General features: G+C 39.5%; 1 protein-coding gene across 1 annotated transcript in view; it reads right to left on the reverse strand.

The window, feature by feature from the left end:
- The window catches only part of LOC124780155 (Down syndrome cell adhesion molecule-like protein Dscam2), a 436,971-nt gene that overhangs the window by 243,937 nt on the left and 166,166 nt on the right, over positions 1 to 26,868 (reverse strand). The window contains exons 7-8 of the mRNA XM_047253760.1: positions 12,545 to 12,698; positions 10,538 to 10,689 (exon numbers count right to left, since the gene is read on the reverse strand). Coding sequence (XP_047109716.1) covers positions 10,538 to 10,689; positions 12,545 to 12,698 — 306 coding nt within the window. The remainder of the gene's footprint in view (positions 1 to 10,537; positions 10,690 to 12,544; positions 12,699 to 26,868) is intronic.

Genomic DNA, 26,868 nt, shown 5'->3' on the forward strand with positions numbered 1-26,868 from the left:
GTCAGTGCCTGTTAAGAACTCGTGGCAGTCTGTGCTGAGATGTCGTAGTGAAGAGTGTTTGTTGAGATGAGCTAGTAGGCAGTGCTTGCTGAGATGTGGTATTGGAGAGTCTTGTTGAGATGTGGTAGTAGAGAATCGGTGTGGAGATATATTGTAAGGATTAGAGTGATTTTCATCAATATAAATGAGGTAACAAACTCCTTTTCTTTTTTTTTCTCATTGTTTCAATGTCCTGAATAATGCATCATTACAGGTTCAGTCAACAAAGCATCTGGCTTGTGTTCTTGTATTAGAGTGTAATTCTGCTTTCCTTACGCAATTATAGTATTTCTAATTTTCTTTTATCACGTCAGTATAATTGGTATTTAAAAATTCTTGTCTTGTTGGAGAAGAACCGTGCCAGATGTGTACGTTGAGTCACACTCCCACACACAGAACAATTACACTTGTGCTTTGGTTTAGTAGGTTTTATAGTTGCTGGGGACTTAATTAATTAACTGTGTTAACGAAAATTTTCTTTCATTGTTTGTTGTTATTCTATGCAGTCAGATTGCGTACAAAAACTAGTCAGGACCAACCGTTTACGAAACAGCGTAATCGGACAGACAGCTACTAAAAATTTAAAATTATTTGCATTATATTTAATTAAGCCCCCATGCACGTGGCGACCGCTGCTTCGGATCGTCCCTTGGAATTCTTCTGATTGTAAAAATAGTAGACAGTAGTATTGTTGTAGTAATTTGTAGTTTAGTAATTGTTGTCTATATTGCATGTGTAGATTTGGTAATTAGCATTCCTCTAATGGTATTTTTCAAAATTTCATTTTTATTGCCTTGTATACGCGTTTGATGATTTAGTGCAATTATTTCAATTGTTCGTTAATCGTGTTTGAGGGAAACATTTCGTGTGAATGGTATTGTTGGAGATGAAGAGTCATTGTGTGTAATTTTCGTATAGTGACGAATTTTTTATGTTTTGTAAATGATTACGCGGTCAATGAAACAGGCAAAAATGATGGATAGTGAGAATGACGAAATTGTTAACATGGCGAACTCGCCAACAGAGGAAAACAGTGTGATGAATAATGAAGTGGAAAACAATGTAATAAGCCGGGAAAATAGTCCGGAACCAGTTCAAAATTTTTCTCAATCAAAAAATTTTCAGAATCCGAGATTAACGACAGAAGATTCTGGATTAGTATCGAACTCAGATAGCTTTGCAGCTATGACGAAGGAAACTGGTTTCGTGGGAAATGTTAGGGGTGAAAAGAATTTTGAAACAGTTACTATGGAGCAGTTGATGAGTGCAATATTAAATTTGGGATCTGAATTAAAAACAGTGGGATCTGAATTAAAAACAGTGGGATCTGAATTAAAGACAATGGGATCACAGTTACGATCTGAATTAAAAACAATGGGATCACAGTTACGATCTGAATTAAAAACAGAGATGGAAGCAATGGCAACACGGTTAAGTTCACGAATAGGGACATGTTTCAACATGAAAGATGAATCAAACAAAGAAATTAGAGAAGAAGTGCAACCAATTTTGAATGCTCACAATAATAGTTTAATTTCAACAGAAATTAGACAAGAGGAACAGGACAGAGAACGGGAAGAAAAAGATCGCGTGATAGTGCAAAAATATTCAGAGTTAAATTTACAACGTGCACACGATAAGGAAGAAATAATTGAAAGAATCGAGGAATCCGTACCAAATGACAGAATAAATAACTTAACGCAACAGTGTGAACAGTTAACTACTGAATGTGACAACACCGAAACCCGAGTCGCGACACTTACGGAAGACGTAAATAAACAGAAAGAACAATTAAGTGACTCATCGGAAAGAGTTGAGGAGATCTCAGATAAATTGACAAGTGTTAGTTTAGCAGAAGGGTTTGAAGAAAATAATTTGTTTCATTTACGTGATGCAACAAGAGAGCGCCAGGCGCGTGAATTTGACAATGATCGTCATTGTGACTGGGACAGACGCGGTAGGTCTTTGTCGCCACGAGGCGAAAACATTGACTATAAACACTTCTTGACTGTTCGGAAGATTAAGATGTTTCGCAATTCTAAGAATGACATACATCCATGTGCATGGTTAGATCAATTTACGTACGCACTTCCGCCAAGTTTGCCATTTAGTCACAAACTGGAAATTATGTGCGGCTATTTAAGTCCTCAGGGGATTCACTACACTAAGTGAATATGTGCCGTAGCGTGCATAGGGCCCCAAGCTGTAGTGGTGCTATTTCCCTTTTAGTTTTCTGCACCGCTGCCTACTCTTTTACTATTCTTTGCATCTGTCAAAACAACTCTTCTACTATCAATCTATCTAGAGAGTAAGTAAACAATAACCGGATATGACTAATTTACCCAAAAGAGATTTCGGATATTACCGTTTGGACTTACTGTATCTTCGGCAGCATTCATTCGTAGCTTAAACGAAATTTTACCTGTTTATCTTCGTGACAACATTACTTCATATGTTGACGATATTCTTATTGCTAAACGTTCTTGGAGTGAGCATAACAAAATTTTGGATTCATTATTACGTATTTTTGCACGAGTTGGTATTACAGTGAACTTAGAAAAATCTGAATTTGGTCGTTCTCAGGTAAAATTTCTCGGTCACATTATTTCTACAGAAGGTATTCTTCCTGATCCAGAAAAACTTGACGCTATTCGTAATTATGCTGTTCCTACCACAAAACGTGATGTTCGTAGTTTCCTTGGTGTCTGTAATTTTCTTAGACGCTTTGTTAGATTGGACGATTTGGCCACACCTCGTTTATGTGAACTATCTGGAAGGAAATCTAATTGGTATTGGGATGAGGAAGCTCAGTCAGAATTTGAACAACTCCGTGATGCTTTAGTTGCTGCTCCACTTCTTTCACATCCGGATTTATCTAAAGATTTTTGTTTGGCGACGGACTCATCATACAAAGGCCTAGGAGCACATTTATTTCAAGAGATAGAAGAAAACGGCGTTGTAGTACAGAAAACTATTGCATTTGGAAGTCGTGTTCTCTCTAAATCAGAAAAGAATTATTCGATTACGGAACTTGAAGCTTTGGCTGTTGTTTGGGCTTTTACAAAATTTCGGACATTTTTGTTTGGCAGACATACTAAGGTTTACACCGATCATCGAGCTCTGGAATTTCTTATGTCAACAAGATTAACTCATGGCAGATTGTCACGATGGGCGTTGTACCTACAGGAATTTGATTTTAGTATTGTTTACGTACAGGGTTCTTCAAATATTGTTGCTGATGCTTTATCACGTGCACCTATGGGTTTGAAACAAAGTTCTGAAGAGGACTGCAAGGAAGACAATTATTGTTTGATGTATATTCAAGATGTTGCGTTTGAGAACTTTATTTCGTCTTCGCTCCAGGACATCGCTAAGGAGCAAAATAAGGATCCAATCTGGAAGGACATTAAGGAGAAGTGGAGGAGAAAGGAAAGCGTAGCGATTAGACAGCATTATTTAGTTCGCAATGACATTCTTTTTAAACGAAAATCGGTCGACAACTCTGTTTGGTTAGTTTGTATTCCTGATGAGTGGGTTAATAAGCTGATTTGGTATACGCATTTCAGTTATGCACGCTTTGGTCCCAGAAAATGCTTTCATAAATTACGGGAAAATTGCTACTTCAGTAATATGGAAAAACGTATTCGATCTGTTCTGGCCAAATGCAAATTATGTCAAAAGGCTAAGCCGCCAACAATTTCTCACAGAGCACCGTTGTTTCCTATCATTCCAGCGAAATTAAAGGAGATGGCTGCAGTCGATTTGTTCGGTCCAGTGGTTCGTTCTACTAATGGTTTTGCGTACATTTTCGTAGCAGTGGAACTGACATCAAAATATGTGTGTTTTACACCGTTACGCAAAGCAACAGCTCATTCAGTATCTAATGCTTTCATCAAACATTTTCTTAAAGAAGTTGGTCATGTTGATAAGGTTATATCAGATAATGGATCACAGTTTCGTTCTAAAATTTGGCTTCGTACTCTACGGCGTCGTAAAATTAAACCAATTTTCATTTCACTTTTTCACCCTCAATCTAACGCTTCAGAGAGATGGATGAAGGAAATCAATAAAATGTGTCGTCTTTATTGTCATCAAAATCACAGAACGTGGGATCAGTTAGTTCATATTTTTCAAAACATCCTGAATGAACTTCCTAATGACTCAATTTCTTTACCGCCTATACTGTATTAAAAAACAAAGCACCGACAAATCGCATATCTGATATCATTCCTTTTCCGCCTACACGGAAACTGCGGCATTCTGAAGTTGTCAACCTGGCTCTACAAAATATTGCATCTGCGGCTGCTAGAAGAGAGAAATCAGCTAAGCGTCCTGGTCGTTTAAAAATCTTGTCAGTCGGTCAGAAAGTGTTAATTAAGTCTCATCGTTTATCTCACAAAGGAAAAGGCTTATGTCGCAAATTTTTTCTGCTTTATAACGGTCCATATAGAATTCGCAAAATTATTCATGATAACACTGTTGAAGTAGAAACTCTTAAATCTCGACGCTCTAAGGGAATACATCATATATCAAACGTCAAAATTTTTGTGGAATGGTATACTTTTGAAAAATTTTTGTGGAATGACATACTTTAGAGAAACTAACAGCTACATGTAAACATGCAGAGAATACAAGGATACCGCGCTGTGTTTTGGCGGCGGCACATACTCAAAGCAACAGTCAAGTCTGCGCGCCGCACAAGGCAGTCGTTGACCGCGAACAATTGCTTCCTACGTCACGCGCCTACAGCTGATCGAGCGCTCAGTGCGAATGCACTGACAGCCGTAAACAAATACACAGTTTAATTTCTCCGATTAAAATCAGTATAAAGCTATAGTGACTTGGTGAATTATGTTATTAACATTCAGTATTTTTTAGGATACGGTTCTATAAAATATTTAAGAACTTCAGGTAAATTCTGTGCGTGTCCGACGTTAAGACGACTTGCTATCGAGAAATTTTCAGGAAGAATGTAATTTCGAAGAAGAAACTAATAAACTAAAAAAAGGTAACTGTTAATTGAGTTTATTTTTCAGGTAACATATTTCCACTTAGGTACGTACTTTAGACGTAATTTGCTGCTCGCGATTACGTGATTCATACTTTGTGCTAAATTTCATGTTCTATGAAATTACTTGTGAAGCGACGTGCTTGCGTACGGTAACTGATTTTGACAATGATTATTAATGAACTGGGTTGTAACTTGTGTATATTATGCATCGCTTGGCTGCACTGCTTTTTCACTGATGTCATATATTTTTTTTATTATGCACCTGCTGTGCTTATTTATTTAAATTATAATTATCACCTGATTAGTTGTGCTGATATGTATGTAAGTTATACTTTGTGATTTATCTGCTTGCGCCTTCATGTTTACTTATTAAGATTACATATGAACATTTATTTGCTTATGCTGATATGATGCTAATGACCTGTTTATTACGTAAGATATATGTTTACTGCTATGCGTATGGATTGCATATTTATACATTTCTGTTTGTTGTCACAACTACTCTTTAATTTGGTATATAGAAATGCTGATATACTGTGTACAAACAGAGAGTTTAGGTCACACTATTGGATTAATTACAGATTGTTCGCTTGGCAGAGCCTCGTTGCAAGAATTGTGCTGCATCCACTTGTTGACATTCTGTTCACTACTGGTATATTTACTCGCTATTGCAGGTTTTGCTTACGCTCAGCGCCTTATATTTTTAAGATAAGAAAATGAACTGCTATAATTCGACGAACGACATTAGTACAAGAAACTTCATAGAAGTCACATGAGTTGAGGTTTTATGGAAGCTGTATAAATGTATGCTAATAGGAAGGAAGCTAACGACATGACATACCAAAACTAGGTTTAGACCATTAACAATCATTACACTGCATTTTTCGTGAGCAATTGAAATAGGAAGTGACACTTGACACAAGAAATACTCCACATGTTTGCTTCTGTTTGCCATAATTCTTGAAGTGGTGTACACACTGTGAAATATTATGATCATTCACACTCCGTAATCGTACTTAATTACTGAGAGTTATTCGAACTAAGTCTGTTAGAGGTCATGTATGCGTTTCTTTGTTTATAATTCATAATGAGTAGAAGATTTGGGTCAGATGGATTACACAGAGGTTGTGTGTTGACAATGTGTCTTCAGATTGTATGGGATGATGAACTGAAGTTTGCACTAGGATTTTATCTGTACTTGTTCGAGGAGACTGACTAGAGGAAAGAGTTGTTGTGGAAGTGAAATGATATTGGCACTAAGGTTTATATGTATCGACGTATTGAAGAGGTATTATTGAGGTATTATTGAGATTATGTGATGCTGATGATTATTGGAGATTTTGTGGACAAGAGGTGAGGTAAATGATATTGATGATAAGTTTTATATGTAACGACGTAAGAGGTATTATTGAAGTATTGAGATTATGTGATGCTAATGATTATTGGAGTTTTGGTGTATAAGAGGTAAAGTAAGTGAGGAGCATATTTTTTTTGTTGGTCTATACGGAACAAGGAAGATGAAGATAGCAGACTAGAATACTAAAGTGGAAGGAAGATTGTCTACACACACTTTGTTAAATCAATAAGCAGTACATAATTTTTTTTGGAGAGAGGAAGTATTTGCATATCTTGGCTCACTGACAGTTGTTCAGCAACAGTACATTTTGATCTGGCTTGGCAAACATTGCTCTTGACATGATGACTATGACGTTGACTTAACTATTATTGACTGTTATACATTGCTGCCACTACTACTTGATACACATGATGAACATTAAATTTTGACAGAATTGCATTTACACAGTTAACACTATTCAATTACACAGTAGTACTTAATGTGGATGAAAGATGGGTGAGTGTGTTTCGTGTGTTTTCCTTTCCTAATCCTACCCACCTATCTCCTAAATATTATTTTATTTGTTTGTAGTGGCTTGCACTGACACCCATAAATATTATAGGTTTACTGGAATTTGTGTATTTGTAATAGTTAATACGACAATTATCTGACATCATTTTTGTGTTTATTAGAATTTATATGTTTAGCGTGTAAAAGCATTTGTATGTGTATTCAAACTATTGTTCATGCCTGAACTGTCTGATTAGTGATGGTGAATATTATGGACTGTTACCTGCACTTTTCAACATGATGTGTGCCACTTAGGAATGATTAATTTCTGCTGATGAACAGTGTGATCAGTGATAGTGAATATTATGGACTGCTCTCTGGACCTGCTCATCATTGCTAGGTGCAACTGATGGACTGATTCTACTGAAATGATGTCACTTGTTGGTGTCTGCACCTGTCAACATTACTGGGTGCCACTGATGAACCGCTTCTGCTGAGAAATGTGACTTGTTGCTATGTGTACCTCTTCAACATTGCTGGGTGTCACTAATGGAACTGCTTCTACTGAAATGAAGTCACTTGTTGCTGTCTGCACCTACTCAACATTGCTGGGTGCCACTAATGGAACTGATTCTACTGAAATAATGTCACTTGTTGGTGTCTGCACCTATTCAACATTGCTGGGTGCCACTAATGAACTGCTTTTACTGAAATAATGTGACTTGTTGCTGTCTGCACCTACTCAACATTGCTGGGTGCCACTAATGGAACTGATTCTACTGAAATGATGTCACTTGTTGGTGTCTGCACCCATCAACATTACTGGGTGCCACTGATGAACCGCTTCTGCTGAGAAATGTGACTTGTTGCTATGTGCACCTGTTCAACATTGCTGGGTGCAACTGATGGAACTGCTTCTACTGACATAATGTCACTTGTTGGTGTCTGCACCTGCTCAACATTACTGGGTGCCACTGATGGACTGCTTCTATTGAAATGATGTCACTTGTTGGTGTGTGCACCTGTTCAACATTGCTAGGTGCCGCTGATGAACTGCTTTTACTAAAATGTTGTCACTTGTTGGTGTTTGCACCTGTTGACCATTGCTGGGCTGGAATTATCAACTATTTGTTTTTTGAATAATTAAAAGTATTTTATGTGAACATTTGTATAAACTGATTTTTTGTGTATTGTGTAAACTATTATGTAAAGCCACATGTATGAAAGAATTTGTATTGCCTACTGTATTTTATATATTAGGTTATTGAAAGGTCACTGCAAAGCCAAAATTTTAACTAATTATGTGATATTTAGGTATTAATATTATCTTTTATTTTTATCTATATTTTTGTAGACGAATTTGGTGGTATTTTCACCACCAATGCTGGCAAAAATACCATCAAATTCTGGCCTGTGGAGGAGGGGCATATGAAAGGTGGCTACACTGAGCCACTGCGCCAGAGATTGCGCCAAAGAGTATTATTAAGCCGCCTCCACAGTGCTTGGGAAGAACTCGTAGTAGTCAGTGCTTGTCCAGAGCTCGTAGTAGTCAGTGCCTGTTAAGAACTCGTGGCAGTCTGTGCTGAGATGTCGTAGTGAAGAGTGTTTGTTGAGATGAGCTAGTAGGCAGTGCTTGCTGAGATGTGGTATTGGAGAGTCTTGTTGAGATGTGGTAGTAGAGAATCGGTGTGGAGATATATTGTAAGGATTAGAGTGATTTTCATCAATATAAATGAGGTAACAAACTCCTTTTCTTTTTTTTTCTCATTGTTTCAATGTCCTGAATAATGCATCATTACAGGTTCAGTCAACAAAGCATCTGGCTTGTGTTCTTGTATTAGAGTGTAATTCTGCTTTCCTTACGCAATTATAGTATTTCTAATTTTCTTTTATCACGTCAGTATAATTGGTATTTAAAAATTCTTGTCTTGTTGGAGAAGAACCGTGCCAGATGTGTACGTTGAGTCACACTCCCACACACAGAACAATTACACTTGTGCTTTGGTTTAGTAGGTTTTATAGTTGCTGGGGACTTAATTAATTAACTGTGTTAACGAAAATTTTCTTTCATTGTTTGTTGTTATTCTATGCAGTCAGATTGCGTACAAAAACTAGTCAGGGCCAACCGTTTACGAAACAGCGTAATCGGACAGACAGCTACTAAGAATCTAAAAATATTTGCATTATATTTAATTAAGCCCCCATGCAAGTGGTAAAGGAAAATTTTTACAATACAATCTTATATATTTTCCGTCTTCCAAGTAATTTACGCTGTGCTCAGTGCTGACCTTCATTATTCGAAATCTTTTATTATTACGATTTTATCAAGTACTTTCTTGCAGATACGCATATACGTATCGCCTTGAAGTTGCAGCAGCTAGGAAAGTGGCGTCCTTCGTGACGTAACAAGGAAATGATGAGGCAATGTTTGATCCTACTATAGCAAGATCAACATTTTGACTAGTGTGGTAAAGGAATATAATGAATGACGAACGACATATGACTGTTTCTAGATCTTGAGCGGATAATTTCAAATGCCCCTGAGAGTGGTATTAGTAACGTACTGCTTTTCACAGACTGCTTTTTCTGAGTCAAGCAGCACACGCGTGAACAAACCCATTACGGCGATGACAGTGGTCACCTTTGTCGTCTTGACATACCACGGTGTTACGGACTGCGTAAATCTTCGCCGAACTTCCACTTCTGAGAAATGATTGGATTATTATAGTACCAAAATTTTTTTGCCTGTAGCAGTTCGTTATCCAAACTGAGGTGCGGCGCTTCCGAAATAATTGCGCTTATCTTCACGAGATACGATGCGTTATGAGCATCATCCAACAATGGGTCCCTCTCAAAGCGTATTATACCCACGAAGAACAAAGCATTATCACTTTTGAGTGGTTTTGTAGAGGCTGACCGACCAGCTTTACCTAATTGAAAACATAGTGTCTTTAGAAGCCCTCAGCTGACATTACATGTCTATAGTTCTCGTATATTTTTAATAGTGGAAGCAGATTGTTGCATATGAGTATATCTTGTTACTAAGAGGCTTTTTTCTTTTGAGCTGTTTTTCGCCATTGTAGCTTTTAGTTATTGCATCCTTTAGTAATGAACAATATCAGTGACTCCGGAGCACGAACGTTTCGTGTTCCATTTTACGGGCTTCTGTTGTCATGGTTCCAGGTGCTCGACTATGTTCCACAGCAACAACTTACATGCCGCGAACGCAGGTAGCTGCTTATAGACATTGAGAACAGCTGATGCCTCGACTGACGTATGCCATTTTTATTGAAATGTGGTTTTTCAAAATTAGTACGAAATGAAAATAAAATACCAGAATTCTGGGCTGTTAGCACAGGAGACATATTCTCGAAACACTGTCGCATTATAACAAAACGCCAAATCCTTTACTACGGAACTAGTTACAGTTCTCTTAATTCCATCTCTTGATACCAACTTACCAACACCTTTGACAAACTTGACAGGACTAGGTCGAGTTCTTAGTTACAGTGCATACCTGGAAAGTGTCAAAGAAGCACAGAAGTACTCTGTGGCTTTTAGCTTAATACCTCGCTTTGGAAAACCAAAAACTGCACGCGTGTGCAAGAGCATGGCCTAAGGAAGCTGAAGTGAATACCAACCATAAATGTTGAGTCTGGCTTCGTGAGATGTGATGCCCATTGAGTTGGCAGCACTGCAGGTATACAAGCCGCCGTCCTGCACGCGAACGGATGAGACGTTCACGTGGCTGATGACGTCACCGACTTGGTCTACATACTGACCGATAGTGTATCTGCGAACAAAAAGATGAAACAAAACACGGGATGTGGTTTTGAACATTACTGAAGCAGTGGGTGCATCTCTTGGCTGCTGCAAAGTTACCTACGTGCCTCTCGAGCTGTCACATAGTTCTTTGCGGTTATGACAGGTACTGCCCAACTAAATTGGGAAAAAAGAGAAAAAAAGAAGAAATATATCACGCAAAATGGTTGATAGAGGAAACAGTGGAGCCAGACCAAAACTTGACATTCTAGTGGATGCAGGTTGCAGCGTCTAAGCAAGTCTGGGTTTGCAATGCGAATGATGTCAGACATAGGAGATATAAATATTTAAAAAAACTGGAATATTTTGCTTATTTTCGCTCCATTGTGTCATGTAGTGTCATATTTTGGGGTAACTCCACAAAGAGAGAAAAAATTTTTAGAGTACAGAAGCGTATAATAAGAGTAATGAGTAGTGTAAATCCAAAAACATCATGTCGATACCTATTCAAAGCATTGGGCATATTAACCACAGGTTCTCAGTATATTTATTCCTTAATAAAGTTTGTTGTAAATAATACATCTCTTTTTCCAACTAACTGCTTAGTACACAGTACCAATACTAGGAATAAGAACAATATACATAAAGATTTAAAATCACTTACTCTTGCCCCGAAAGGAGTCCAGTATTCAGCAACGATATTTTCAATAAGTTACCAGCAACCATTAAGACTTTAGTTTCAGACAAGGCACAATGTAAACATATTTTAAAAGAATTTTTGGTGGCCAACTGCTTCTATTCCATCCATGAGTTTCTCAAAAAGTGCAGTTGACCATTTTAATGAAAATTTATTATACTATAATTTTTGACAATAGTTGGTTGTAACAGCTGAGTAACTACCTACTGTGTGAATGACGGATGTATGGAAAGCAGATGTAAGTCTTAAGTCTGTAAATAGTGGAAGTTTAATTTGAAATCTTGTACATAATCTGACCGTTCTTAACTGAGGATCACTGAAGTGAATAATTTACTTTAATTTTTGACAATACTTGGTTGTAATAGCCAAGAAACAAGCAAATGTCTGAATGATGGATTTGATGAAAGCAGATGTAAGTATTAAACCTGTGCCGGCCGGGGTGGCCTAGCGGTTCTAGGCGCTACAGTCTGGAACCACGCGACCGCTACAGTCGCAGGTTCGAATCCTGCCTCGGGAATGGATGTGTGTGATGTCCTTAGGTTAGTTAGGTTTAAATAGTTCTAAGTTCTAGGGGACTGATGACCTCAGAAGTTATGTCCCATAGTGCTCGGAGCCATTTATTAAATCTGTAAATGCTAGAAGTTTAAATTTAATTCATGTACATAATTTTACTGTTTATTGACTGAGTATCATTAAAATGAATGAAACTCAAGTTTTTATGATTACATTTTTGTAATGTGTTTATCTGACATACTCCACACCCAGGAGGATTCTCTCTTTTATGGGTCTATGGAATGAATAATTAATCTAATCTAATCTTATGCGGAGATAAAGAGCCACTCTCTGGATGGACTACGGTGGAGGGTTGCAACAGACCAGTTTCCGGAACGAAGACCACAACAAAAATAACAAGCTTAATCTTTTGAATTGCAAGAATTTCCGAGCAGAAGCTGTTCTACCAAAATTTGGAATCACACGAAAATGCTACGACATTTTACCTTAGAAAATTCGCTAAAAAGGTACCTGGTTAATGAAGCAATACCTGAGGTAGAAAATTTCTATATAAGGAGTATAACAGTGCCGGCGCTATTTTCCTGACGACTTCAACTGGACGTCAGTCGGTGTGATGGAGCGAACTGCGAATGTCTTGCAGAAGCTGAGCGCGGTACACTCTGGCGCCGACACCTACCTGTGGCCGAGGCGGGAGGCGGTGAGGGGCCGGCCGTCGAGGTGCCAGGTGAACTGCGGGGGCGGGCTGCCGGCGGCGGCGCAGCGCAAAGACACGGGGCTGCCCGGACTCAGCGCCTGCTCCACGAACGTCCACTGCAGCTCCGGCACCGTGTCTGCAACGCGACGCAGCCCTCTGTTAGGCCGGTGGCGAAAACTGCGCACTAGTTGAAACCTTGGAACCTGATTGCTCCAGTCAGACCTCGTAACTTCACACACAGTCTGTTCGCCGTTGCCAGTGCGCTAAAACATGTCGCCAAGTCACCAGTTTTCGAGCGGTGCCGTGCAGAGTTTGTGCAAAATACACTAAAGAGCCAAAGAAACTCGTACACCTGCCTAATATGGTGTAGGGCCCCCGCGAGCACGCAGAAGTGCCGCAACACGACGTGGCATGGACTCGACTTATGTCCGAAGTAGTGCTGGAGGGAACTTACGCCATGAATCCTCCAAGGCTGTCCATAAATCCGTAAGAGTACGAGGGGATGGTGCACACCACGTTGGTAGGCATCCCAGATATGCTCAATAATGTTGATGTCTGGAGAGTTTGGTGGCCAGTGGAAGTGTTTAAGTGCAGAAGACTGTTCCTGGAGCCACTCTGTAGCAATTATGCTTTACAGAGCGTAGGGGAGTGATGCGGGAGACCCGCGCCGCCTTACTAGCCAAGGACCTAGTGGAGGTGGTTTGCCATTGCCTTCCTCCGACCGTAATGGGGATGAATGATGATGATGAAGACGACACAACAACATCCAGTAATCTCGAGGCAGGAAAAAATCCCTGACCCCGCCGGGAATCGAACCCGGGACCCCGTGCTCGGGAAGTGAGAACGCTAACGCGAGACCACGAGCTGCGGACGGATGCAGGTGATCAGACAGAATTCTTACGGACGTGTCACCCTTCAGAGTCGTATCTAGACGTATCAGGGGTCCCATATCACTCCACCTGCGCACGCCCCACACCATTACGCAGGCTCCACCAGCTTGAACAGTCCCCTGCTGACATGCAGGGTCCATGGATTCATGAGGTTGTCTCCCTGCCCCTACTCCTCCATCCGCTCGATACATTTTGAAATGAGACTCGTCCAATCAGGCATCATGTTTCCAGTCATCAACAGTACAATGTCGGTGTTGACGGGCCCAAGCGAGGCGTAAAGCTTTGTGTCGTGCCGTCATCAAGGGTACACGAGTGGGCCTTCGGCTCCGAAATCCCATATCGATGATGTTCGGTTGAATGTTTCGCCCGCTGACACTTGTTGAAATCTGCAGCAATTTGCGGAAGGATTGCAATTCTGTCACGTTGAACGATCCTGTTCAGTTGTAGTTGGTCCCTTTCTTGCAAGATCTTTTTCCGGCCGCAACGATGTCGGAGATTTGATGTTTTACCTGATTCCCGATATTCACGGTACCCTCGTTAAATGATCGTACGGGAAAATCCCCACTTCATCCCTATCTCGGAGATTCTGTGTCCCACCTCTCGTGTGCCGACTATAACACCACGTTCATACTCACTTATCTTGACAACCTGCCATTGTAGCAGCAATAACCGATGTAACAACAGCGCCAAGACGCTTGCTGTCTTACATAAGCGTTTCCAACCGCAGCACCGTATTCTGCCGCTTTACCTATCTTTGCATTTGAGTACACACGTCTATACTGGTTTCTTTCACGCTTCAGTGTAATTCTGCAAGGGCACGAGCCTTAATCCATTGCCACCTGCTGAGCCATGCGCTTCGTCTGTTAGACACGGCATTCTCAGTTGTTTATGAGCTGACATTATGATAAAACTGGTTATAATGAGATAAGTGTCAACAACGAAGGACAATTAAAAGACGAGTATTATGAAAACTGTTTATACCAGTTGTGCCGTTGCTACATCTCGCTGCAGTGTGTCGCTAACTCATCGTGCCAAGTGCTGTGAAAATGTGACGAGCCGGCCAAATTATTAACTTACTTCAAAATTAATAAATCGACTTTAGGCTACAAGAGGGTAGTGATGGTCAGAACATGTAGCCATACCGATTTCTTGCGTCTTAGGTGAAATTCAGGCAAACCTTAAAGCTTCTTCACCGACTGTAAAACTTGTTTGTGGTGCTTCAAACGGCAACAAACATGCTGTGACTAACTTTTACATTTCTTATATCTTACTTTTTTATCATTTACATATTACAATTCGTATATGTCTTTCTTTTAAAATGCTGATTAAGTTCCTTTTTAAGCAAAATTTTAAGTTTTAGTTCTGGCTAAAATTTTACTTTAAGTGTTTACGTTCTTCAACTGTACTGTTCTTGGTAAACTCACTGCTACCATTTCCTTCACTGCCATAAGCCATTGGTGTAGTTTGCAAGAATGATTTGTATTTGCCTTATACTGTTACCTTGCTAACTGTACTGTACTGTGTTGTACTAACTTGAAGTTTTTGCGAACTAATGAAATATATCTTCAACTGGTCCTTAAGTCAGTTTTGCAGTTTGCTATGTTTTGGTTTGTATTGTGCCTACTTGTAACCTTAAGTTATTTGACTTAATGACGAATCGTGCCTGTTATTGGGCTCTAAGCCAATTTAGCAGTTGCTACTTTGATCAAAGTATTTAACAGTCACTGTTGAGGAATTATATTTTTATTGGCTTTGATTTGCTACTCATTAGTATTACGTTTTAGAAGACACATGTCATGTGGCCTTAAGAAGTTTTTTTTGTTTTTCTTGACTTGTTGTGCTTTGATGACTACTTGAACTACAATTCTTTTAATTGGATTTTTTTCCTGACGTTGTATTATTAGTTTATTTTTCTAATTGTAAAGATTTTGAATGTATTTAATATTCTGTTGTTAAGAAATACTTTAATCTGTGGTCCCAGCACTTTTATATTCTCCAGCCAACTCCTTACCACTTCATCTAGTTTCCCCATTAACAACTATCAACGTCATTAACACGGCTCACATGAGCTATCAACCCACACACCTGGCACTGGGAAGGTGGCTCACATTTCTGAAATAGGAATACGTACACGAACTCAAAGATGACTACCAAATAGTATTAATCCCAATATCTTGACCTAGTGCTTCCCTGCCACCAACCTGCATTAGCTCATCCGTGACCTGCCAAAACTGCTGGAATAGCTTCGCCACCATGCTCACAGAGACCAGAGACCCGTGCCTGTACCGCCATCACATATGACAGCTCCTCCTTGCACAGCCACGCGATGCCTGGTGCGTTCCTTGCAACCAAATCTTTTACTGTGCACAAGAAGGTAAGGTACAGTCTCTTATCTACATTCTAATACTACCTGGTTATGGGCCACACTCCAGGACAATGAACAACCACACACCCTGCTGTCAGCTGTAGCGTAGGATTTGGGTGGAGTATCGGCTGGTCATAGCCTCCATTGCACAAAGACTTTATCAGACACAAAATATTCTTGTTTACAATAAAGAAACGATAGTAAAATAAAACCTAAGTTTCAGCCCAATACAGTTCATGAATGCAGAGTTCAAGAAGAGGATATCAACATAAATTACCTTTAACACAATGAAAATAAAATTCATATCGACCTCACCATGGTAGATAAAATGAGGCCAATTGTAGTTTACGATAATTGATTACAATGAACAGAGAAATGAGAACAACATTAACATCTGCAATGAAATGCAGGACAGAACAGTAAGACACTCTTTGACTTAATTAACGCTCTTTACATTAGCACTCGACTAGATATAGATCTATGACAGTCCTATCACCAACCAGCCACTAAAACTAGGCTATGTGCTGGTATCAGGATTCATCATCTTCCTTCTCTCATCACCATCATCAAACACTTACATGACACCGTTCTTTACACAAAACCATTTCAGTCAACTATAGTTAGCAGCACAAGTTAAAAAACACACAATGCTCACACTTTGTGAAGAAAGAGTGCCTACAGGTGCGAGAAAATTCCTTTCCAATTCAGGTGGCTGAACCTGCACATTGAGATCTCCCAGCCCCATACAGCTTCACTAAATCAAAACTACTCTGAACCAACTACAGAACAACCTACGCAAATTTCTCAATACAACATTCTGTAGAATACGACATACAAAAAATCTCTTTTATGGTGTTAAATAATAGAGTACTTTTCGACAAAATGGTATAAACGTAATCACTTTTTCTCACAGGACAATAATATCGCCTTCTGTGCAATGGAGTAAACAAAATCAATCGCACTTACGACTTACAAACAAAACTTTACGGCTCTTGCTTTTAGAGAAATCATTCGCACGTCCTGCGTTGTGCCATTTAACAACCATAACATACTGCACTGCATCCACGGACCTTCCACGTAATATTACTCGTCATATGATACACTCTTCACTGCACACTATGTTGCATCACACGATCAACCAAAATACAGCTGTCGGACACTAAAGCACACAGTTTGTGCTGCTGCTGTAATGTGGAAGCTCCTGTCTGCGTCTCCACTGGAGACCGGGAAGTGTCACCAACCGCCTCCTTCCCCACCTCCTTCCCCCCCACCCCCCCTCTCAACCCTCAAAGGGGTTGTTGGTGTCCACACAGCGTTCACGCTCCAAGCTGACCGTTAGCGAGCTCTCGTAGGCAGTTCCTTGCTGCGACAGCTTGGAGAAGACTTTCCAATCTTGGCTCTTCACCAACAGCCTACCTCCAAATGCTTCGCGGGTGAACAGTGGACTGCATGGACAACACTGGTTAAGGCACATACGGCATCAGGAACTCCCCTGCCGTCAGCAAGACGGACGGCCGTCCCTTTCCGCCGTCGTAAGTATGGTAATCAAATAAATAATATAATTATTAAAGGCCAATGGTCTGCCACTGTGACTGAGGCGGCATATCCCAGTGTGTGCATGCGGAATAGCCAATGTCGATTACAACCCTTTTTATCTGTACTGAAATGGCTCAACAAATGCATTTTATGCCGGCCGGAGTGGCCGAGCTGTTCTAGGAGCTACAGTCTGGAACCGCGCGACCGCTACGTCGAAGCTTCGAATCCTGCCTCGGGCATGGATGTGTGTGATGTTCTTAGGTCAGTTAGGTTTAAGCAGTTCTAAGTTCTAGGGGACTGATGACCTCAGCAGTTAAGTCCCATAGTGCTCAGAGCCATCTGAACCATTTTTTTTTGCATTTTACATTCGTTGATTTCTGCCCTTACTTAAATGTTTACCTTTTGATAACTACTACGCGATATTACATATTCATAACACAGCTGCTGCGAATTTGAGCCGCAACTGCCAACTACCATCTCGTACTTATTTCAAAATTTGTATTTATTGTAATGTAGATAATAGCAATTCCATTTTGGTTTTGGAATTGTAGTTGTCGGTACTTGCGCTCCATCTGTCGGTTTTTACTGGTTAATTTTGGCTGGCACCGACCAGCACACACAGTGGTTCGTGTTCTGACGGCTTCAAACGGCAACAAACATGCTGTGACTAACTTTTACATTTCTTATATCTTACTTTTTTATCATTTACATATTACAATTCGTAACGAGGGTATATGGACTTTGTACTTAGGTACACTCCTTAAAACATATAGTGTGTTTATCTTATTTATTACATTTTTTCATGTTGTTCTCCTTTAAAAATTTTTTTTTTGCATGAGTTGGTTCATTGTTTTACTTTCACCAAGAGAAAATTTTTCGGTTGTCTCCGTAAGTTCAGAATTACACTCGGTAACTTGGTTGGTATTCAAAACTTAGCTAATTAGGAGCATGACATGCTTTTATTAATTCAATTTGCGATATGACATCTGGTTGAATAATATGTGTCGTAAAAACTGAAAATCGTTTGCATTGACCTGACAAGTATTTTCCATTTATTTACATAGATCCGAGATACACTGTCAGATGGTGGCACTCTAACCTGCAGTTACGAAGAGACAGAGTCTCCAGCATGAGTGGTATCTTTTCGCTACTTAACTTTCATTACTTTTTTTTAAAAAAAAGAATTTTCTTGAGGATTCGCAAAGTAATTTTAAGCTAAAGGCAAATTTCTGTTTTTTGTTACTATTACAGGTCTGAAGATGATTGTTTAGCAACCGAAACTAGTAGTCAGTTGTAAGGTAATGTATTATTGCGATCAAGACAGTTAAAAGATTTTTTAAAAAAGTTTTAAGAGTATATCTGATCGTTTATCTTTGTCACCTGATGATGTCGGGTCTTACTAACATTACGTATTACAGGGCACAACTTTTTAGTGTCTTACTGGAAATATTATCCGCCCTATATCAACTTTTACGTTTTAGCGCCAGGATGATTGTTTTAGATTCTTGGCTGCCTTCGCTCCAGATGCTTTCTCAGGTGATTCACAATCAAAATGTTTGAACACAAATATCGTAGTGTGCTATTGTCTTGCTTTTACCTCCGACATAAAAATATCCGCATAAATAATTATTTTCTGTCTTTTATTCATTGTTAACAAATACATTCAACTATACACAAAGGAGTGAATATAATATTTCTCCACTTCCGTGTCATATAGTACATCACATATGCGTAATATACGAGTATAAGATTGTAGTCGAGAACGCACAGCACCGTTAGGACTGTAAACTTTCACGACCTCTGCGCTGGAATGTTTGCGTAATGTAACAACCCTGCATCCGCCATTCCGCCTTTATCGACTGTTACCGAGAAAACTGCGAGTGGCATGCAACCTGGATGGAGCTATGACGTTAGGCTGCGATGGAATGTTGCCAGAGTAACACCCTCACCGGGTCGTGTCTGTAATATGTTACGAGATGGTATTCAAAGAAGCCTGTAATAGAGGTAGAGCACAAATGATACTCATTTGATTAAAATTACTGAAATTATAAACAGAATAAAGCATTCTATTAGGGGCAGTCAAATGAAAACGTAAGTAAGAAATCTGTTCATTATTTAAAAAATAATGATTAAAACCGTTAATACGTGTATCCCACTGTACACATGACGGTCAGTATCTTCATCGAAAAATGTTTTCGGTCGCCTACGGAACCATGGCTGAATCCAGCAGTGCGCCTCTTCGTCCAAAGCAAATTGAAAGTCAGGAACGTGTTTCTTAATGGCACCGAATATATGAAAATGGCATGGGGAGAGATAGGGGGTGGCCAACGCATGAGTTAGTCCATCTCTTGGGATATGCAGGCATTGGGGTTTTTTCGTGGCACATATCAAGAATGTATTTTAAGTGCCATGATTCGGAAAATACACCCGCTGTCGGAGTCAGCTGTTGCGGACAACAGCTGGAGATTCTTCCAGTGGATAGGGAAGCCACAGTGTCGCTGTTCTCTCGTTATTTTAACGGTGGACGATAGCCGACTGTGAGCAGCGATACCGTTCAAAACCATCACCGCCACCACCACCGAATCGGGTACAAAAGCCGCCACGTCGTAGGTACGTAGGCAGCCAAGAAACATATTCCCATTAAGGCAATGACCGTCTTGTGTCACAGTGGAATAAATGTATTAATAGTTATGGCGATTACTTTTGAAACAATAAACAGTTTACTTACTTTTGTCCAAATTCTCATTTTCATTTGACTGCTCTTTATAATAAAAACAGACTACTTGTAACACCATAGCTCTTATGCCGTACGGATTTATTTTGCCTTTTGTTTTATTTAATATTACTTCACTGAGCTTCTGTAAATGTATTTGATTGAATAGATAACACAAAATTGTATACTCTTTTCTTTGTTTAAAACTTTGATGTCGTGGCTTGATTCTATGCAATGTAGTATATCTGTCATTTAAATTCTTTGTCCCATTTGGAGGGAATAAAACTTACTATATATAATTGTAATTTCTGTGTGAATAATTTTTTGTAGAAATGTCAATATGTGCAAATGTTCTGTTTTATTTAATGTATTTGGTTGCTGTTATGTAAATTGCTGATTCTCACTTAGGGTCCTTAGTTCTTTAGTATATAAAAGGTGTAGTGGTTCCCCTCGGGAACGGAACTGCGTAGCGCGCGCAAATTGTTGTTGGCCTAGGTAGAAAAGGTGGAACAACACTCAGTCGAGGACGAGCTACCAAACAGTGCACTGCCATGTAAATGTTGCATATTGTGCTGGTTCCGAGAGAGGGTTTTTTCTGCTACTTTCCAATGCCTCGGATGGAACGATTCTGGAATTGGTATCCATCATCGCCACCAAGAAGAGACAGAGTCCAGCAATTCTGTCTACAAATCCACCTACTGATATGCAGTTGCCACCACATTGCGCAATCACTGTAACGGAATACTGTAATGATGTACAGTGAAGGATCAGCTTATTGGATGTGTTAGTGTGCTCAAATATAAGGTAACTTATAACTGAATTCATGTACCTACCTTGAGTTTCCCTCTCACAACACCTCTCAGGTTCCTCTTCATTTGAACTATGATTACCGAGTGTCCTATTATGTGGAAAAAATGAAAGCCTCAAAGTTAGGCAGTTTATTACATAATGTTGTTTGATCTTTGGTAAGAAGGGAGTGTTCAGATTTACTGTGGATTTAGTGAGAAAGACAATTTGCAGTTTCTTTTAAAGATTAAAAGCTTTTAAAACTGAGGCTTGTAAAGTGTTGCTTAGTTAATGATCATAGTGCTGCCTGTAGTAAATTTTAAAAGGTGAGTCAGTTTCTTGTAAATTTGTCAACATTGTGTCTCACTGTAGTAAAATTCGTGAACTGCATTTATGGAAAGTTATACACTTATGCTTGCTAAGCACTTGTTTCTTTTGGGTATTGAAAGTGCATATTAATAATGTGATAAAATCCACAGGTTATCCTTTACCACTATTTATGAAAACAATAATTTCTTTATTCAAAAGATATTGAGAAATAACTTGTTCGTGAATTCCATTTAACTTTCATTCTAAACAGAATAGTATTTAGTTGAGAGATACTTAACCTGTGAGCAGTTCATAATTTTGCAGTGAACTACATTTATAATTTCATGCCAGCTAGGAAAATGTTTGAAAAATAATACTTAACCTGTGTCCAATTAATGATTCTGCAGTCAATGTTAATAGTAATGTTATAAAGACCATTCAGTTTGAATAAGTCTTGAAAGTAATAGTGTGTTTCGGTATCTGTTATATTTTTGCAAATAGTTTGTGCTGCTCTAGTTGTTAGTCCCAACCTTAACGTTAACATAGACAGGTGTCAGAGTTCATTGCACTCGCGTGTGGTAAATGATAGGTTGTGTTATCCGTTAAAGTTACTCATAACTAATTTCTCAAACAAGAATGTTAATCATTCTCTTGCCTAATTAGGCTGGCGACCGTTTTCTTTACTCACTAAACAGTGTAGCTAAGTAAAATATTATTTGTTACTGTTTAAATGTAATTCTGACTTTCACTTCCGATAAGCCACTTCCATTAAGTACAACACGGCCAACATAACAAAATTCCTCTCAGAGGGTAACACTGCTCTGTTGCTTTATACCATAATTACTCTAACAAAATAATTCTGTTTTGCAAACTGCCTCCAGCTTCGAGGTTATGGTATAGCAGTAGCGGACAGAAGTGTTATATACTGTTCTCATTGCTTTTGATTATCTCTATTAGGTGAATACCACCACCTTTATTTCAATAGGGACATTAAACATCGTCCATTGCCATCTCTCTGTGACAAGGACTCCCGCTGCAGCTTGCATGGCATTCTAGTAAAATGAAATGGCCCGTTTTAGCTCTGTAACTATCGCTACACGCTGGAGTGTATGTCAAAACGCTGTATTCAGAACAAAAGCTTTCGAGCGAATGTATAGGCACATCGATTTTGCCTGAAACCTTGCAGGGTAATACTGAGGTGAGCGCAACTAATTTTACACCTAAGAATCTCCGGAGCTTTCAGACTACACTCGTCGAAGCCCTATTTGTGATTCCTGGCGTATGACCACTCAGTATAAATGTGAGATATATGGCTGCGACATGATAGCTGCAGCGAAAAGATATAGACACGGTCGACGAAATTGTAGGTTCCAACATAACGGACAAACAAAGCCTAAAACTCTAGAATATAAGTGAGAGGCAGCTTGAATTGGAGAAAATTACAAAAGCCAGAAGAATTCATGGTATAGTTTCTGATACTAATGAAATACCAAAACTTAAATACAATAACTCAAGTGGGACATACTGCGTCTTATCAGTGGCGCGGTCATAGCCCAAAATACGTGTTTAAACTTGGGAAATGACACTCTGAAAGTTGCTATTGTGAAGAGGTTCACCTAAGATTTGGCGGCTTTTGTACCCGATAGCGTGGTGATGGTGGTGACGGTTCTGAATGGTATAGCTGCTCGCAGTTTGCTGTTGTTCACCGTTGAAATCGCGAGAGAATAGCATTGCTGTTGCATCCCTTACCACCGTAAAAGTCTCCTATTGTTGTCTGCAACAGCTGACTCTGACGGTGGTTGTATTTTCCGAATCTTGACACTTACAGAACATTCTTGACACGGTGCCATGAAAAAATTCCAGTGCCTGCATAACCCAGGAGTTGGAATGACTAATGCATTGGCCACTCAGTACCTTCATACGATCAACTGCCTTATCATCGTGCGTCTTGCCCACTCTTCGCCCAAATTGGACGTCAACGGTCAGTGTCAAGCTAACGTCATCCCAGTCACGCGACGTGACGAGACATTCCACTCGCCGTGGCAAAAAGAGAGCCATTTCTTCAACAGAATTATACTTCATACAATCTTCTTCAGAAAACGTTTTTGTGCATACCACCAAAAATGGTTAAAACCGTACAGGGTAATTATGAAGTCTATGAAAAAATTAAAAAAATTAATGCAGATAAATGGGCACGAACAACGTAACAATGATGCAGTATGTGGAAAAGGCAAACTATCATTTTTTTTTTTTTTACAATGCTGATAAATGTTCTGCGTCTCCACCATTTGTCACACAGCATATAATCGGTGTTGAAGTCTTCCCAAACCCGACGAGGCAGATCAGGAGTGACGGTAAGAAAAGCTGCTGCTTTGCGGTGTCGCAAGTGTTCGAGGTTCCATTGTACTGGTGGAACATGAACACTGCCCTTGATATAACCCCGCAGGAAAAAAATAGCAAGTCTTCAAGTCCATCGAACTTGGTGGCAAATCGAGTACCATCAGGTCAGCGGTAAATAAACGACCTATCCAGTGATGCAACAAGTCGCATTGAGTTAGTGTCGTATGCAGCTGTGGAAATACGGAGAGGTGTCACCTAACTGGAAAGATGAAACATCTGCCGCCAGTTTCAAGTTGTGCCATGAATCACAACTGCAGAAAATCGAGATACATGATAGCACTGACAATTCTCTCGGCGAAGAAGAAGGGTCCAACACCACAGACTTTTTTTAAGTTTTGAAACTTCCGGATGATAACGTAAAATGTCGACCCACTTGCAGACAATAATATTTTTAGCAACTTTTAAGGGTATACGCAGAAAATGTCGTCTATAATTCCGTTTCTCTTAAGTTTGTAAGTGAGCATAAAAAGTGTATGGCTTATGAATTGGCACACAGCGCAAAACTGGAGCAAAGGCTACTGTTCTGTATTCAAATCATCGAGGAATCGAACACTAGAACTCCGTAATAATGGACTGTAAGGGGTCGAGTGATTCAACACTATATGTGGCTCAATACAACCACTATTTGTTTTATGTGTATTATACACAGCGGTGACAAAAGCTATGCGATAGGGAATGCACATATAAAGATGGCGGAGTATCACCGGTGCACAAGGTTTAAAGGGGAATTGTATTAGCGGAGCTATCATTTATATTCAGGCGAGTCGTGTGAAAAGGATTCCGACGTGAATATGGCCGCACGACGCGACTTAACAGACTGTGGACGCGGAATAGTAGTTGGAACTAGATGCGTGGGACATTCCATATAGGAAATCGTTAGGGAATTCAGTATTCCGAGATCCGCAATGTCGAGAGTGTGCCGAGAATGCCAAATCTGAGACGTTACCTCCAACCATGGACAAGGCAGTGGCCAACGGCCTTCACATAACGCCGAAAGTAACGGTGTTTGCGTAGAGTTGTCACTGCTAACAGACAAGCAACGATGCCTGAAGTAGCTGCAGAAATCAGTTTGCTTTGCTAACAGCACGACATCTACATCTACAGCTACGTGATTACTCTGCTATTTACAGTAAACTTGTAACACTACGCTACTGCGCACGATACTTATTAAAGCCTGTTCTATGGTAAGTTGACGGGTTTCACCTTATAAGAAAGGATTTTGGTGTAGTTATTGACCGCGTGTACCTGAATGGGGGCAAAATCAGACTTTCACCCACTCAGTAACAACAATGATACGTCAAGCAAGTCTGAAGTGCAACTACACGTTAGGACTGACAAGAAACAACATAGCAGATGCTACCAAATTGTTAATAATACGGTCGCCAGCCTAATTAGGCATTAACTGAGTTTCATCCCAGTACAAGTTGATGTACGTTCATACAAAACAACACGTAATGACACTGCATAATATGGTAAATTTTAGAACCAGAAAGTCTACTGAACTAATAATTTCACTTTCTGTACTAATATGAACAAGCCATAAATACACAACAGTACACTATAATGTTTACTACAAACTTCGTGCTGTCTATTGATCTGATTAAAATCTGGCATAGATTACCCTAGAAATAGCACTTTCGAAACACACATACAATGTCAATTTTGAAAAAGGTAAAACACTAATAAATTTTGGTTTTATATTGGCTTTAACTTTGCTGGACAAATCAGTTCAGTACACTTAAGAATTTAAATGAATAGAAAAGAAAAAAAGGGGGGGGGGGGAACCCTGAAACTGTTATGAACTCTGTACTGAAAATTTTGTTTATTGCAATCATTAAGCACTCAAGATTTCCAATCTATGAGTTACTACTCTTTTTGTCTTATATCTTGCTCATTGAACTACCATTATTTTTGTCTCAAATTAATTAAACTTCATTGCTAAACCAATTTCAAAATTATCTTCCAACTTTATCAGACCTTTGTTCTTTACTTATATATTCCTTAACAATAAAGTTCTTTAAACATCATACTAACATAGATAGGTCTGCAGGTAATTATTATTAACATAAACTTTAAATCTTCATTTCGGGACACTCGGATTGCACAACATGTGGAAAGGACCCTGTCTAGGTTAGTGATGAGGATAATTAAATGATAGGACAGTTCTGGTAAAAGTTAAGTTGTTATTGAACAGTATGGGACAAGAGTAACACTGGTCCACACGAATACAGTACTAAAAGTTTCAACCTGTTTGTATCGATGTGGCGGTTGGTGGGCGGCGAGATGGCGAGGCACAGAGCCCACATACAATCACAGCAATGGCTCTTGATGTATCGGCACTTTGCTTCTTCTTAGCGTCGCAATACATTTCCGTTTAGTGCCTATGGAATATTGCCATGCTGTATAGGCGTCGGAAACGGCACATCCGAGGCTCAACGAAATCACGTTTTCCAGGAGAGCCTCCTCGATCCAGAACGCGTTTCTCAGATCGATGCCCAACTCCGACTACTACTGCTGAGCCCGTTATGCCATGCCGCGCCCGTGTGTATTTTTCCGCGCTCGCCTGCCATCCACCTTTTACTGCTCCCCTACAGGCAGGGTATTCACCAGAGGTTTTGCATTCTACATATCCTAATACATTGCCTACGTATGGACCAGACGCACAATTACAAAATTAACATCTTACAATAGTTTCAACGTTTGTTACACTCCAATTCTATTACAATATTGCTTGAAATTTGACATAAACATTAATATTCACATCGAAAATTGTTTACAGTTTCTTTAACATAATGGCATGAAACAAAAAAGAAATGAAATCAGAACATCGATTACACTAATTTATCGAAAATCAGAAGAAAAAATTATTATATGTACAATAGTATAGCGTTGGTGTTGTTACAAACTGACTGGCAAAGGGTTCAATGAACCACCTTCAAGCTGGCTCTCTACCGTTCCACTCTCGAACGGCACGCGGGAAAAACGAGAACTTAAAATTTTCTGTGCGAGCCCTAATTTCTCTTGATTTATCGTGATGGTCATTTCTCCCTATGTAGGTGGGTGCCAACAGAATGTTTCCGCAATCGGAGGAGAGAAATGGAGATTGAAATTTCACGAGAAACGTCGCAACTAAAATAGCCTTTGTTTTAATGATTGCCAATCCAATTCACGTATCATGTCTGTGACACTATCTCCCCTATTTCGCGATAATACAAAACGAGCTGCCCTATTTTGTACTTTTTCGATGTCATCCGTCAGTCCCACCTGATACGGATCCCACACCACACAGCAATACTCCAGAATAGGG

Source organism: Schistocerca piceifrons, chromosome 1, assembly GCF_021461385.2.
Source record: "Schistocerca piceifrons isolate TAMUIC-IGC-003096 chromosome 1, iqSchPice1.1, whole genome shotgun sequence".
Classification (NCBI taxonomy): domain Eukaryota; kingdom Metazoa; phylum Arthropoda; class Insecta; order Orthoptera; family Acrididae; genus Schistocerca; species Schistocerca piceifrons.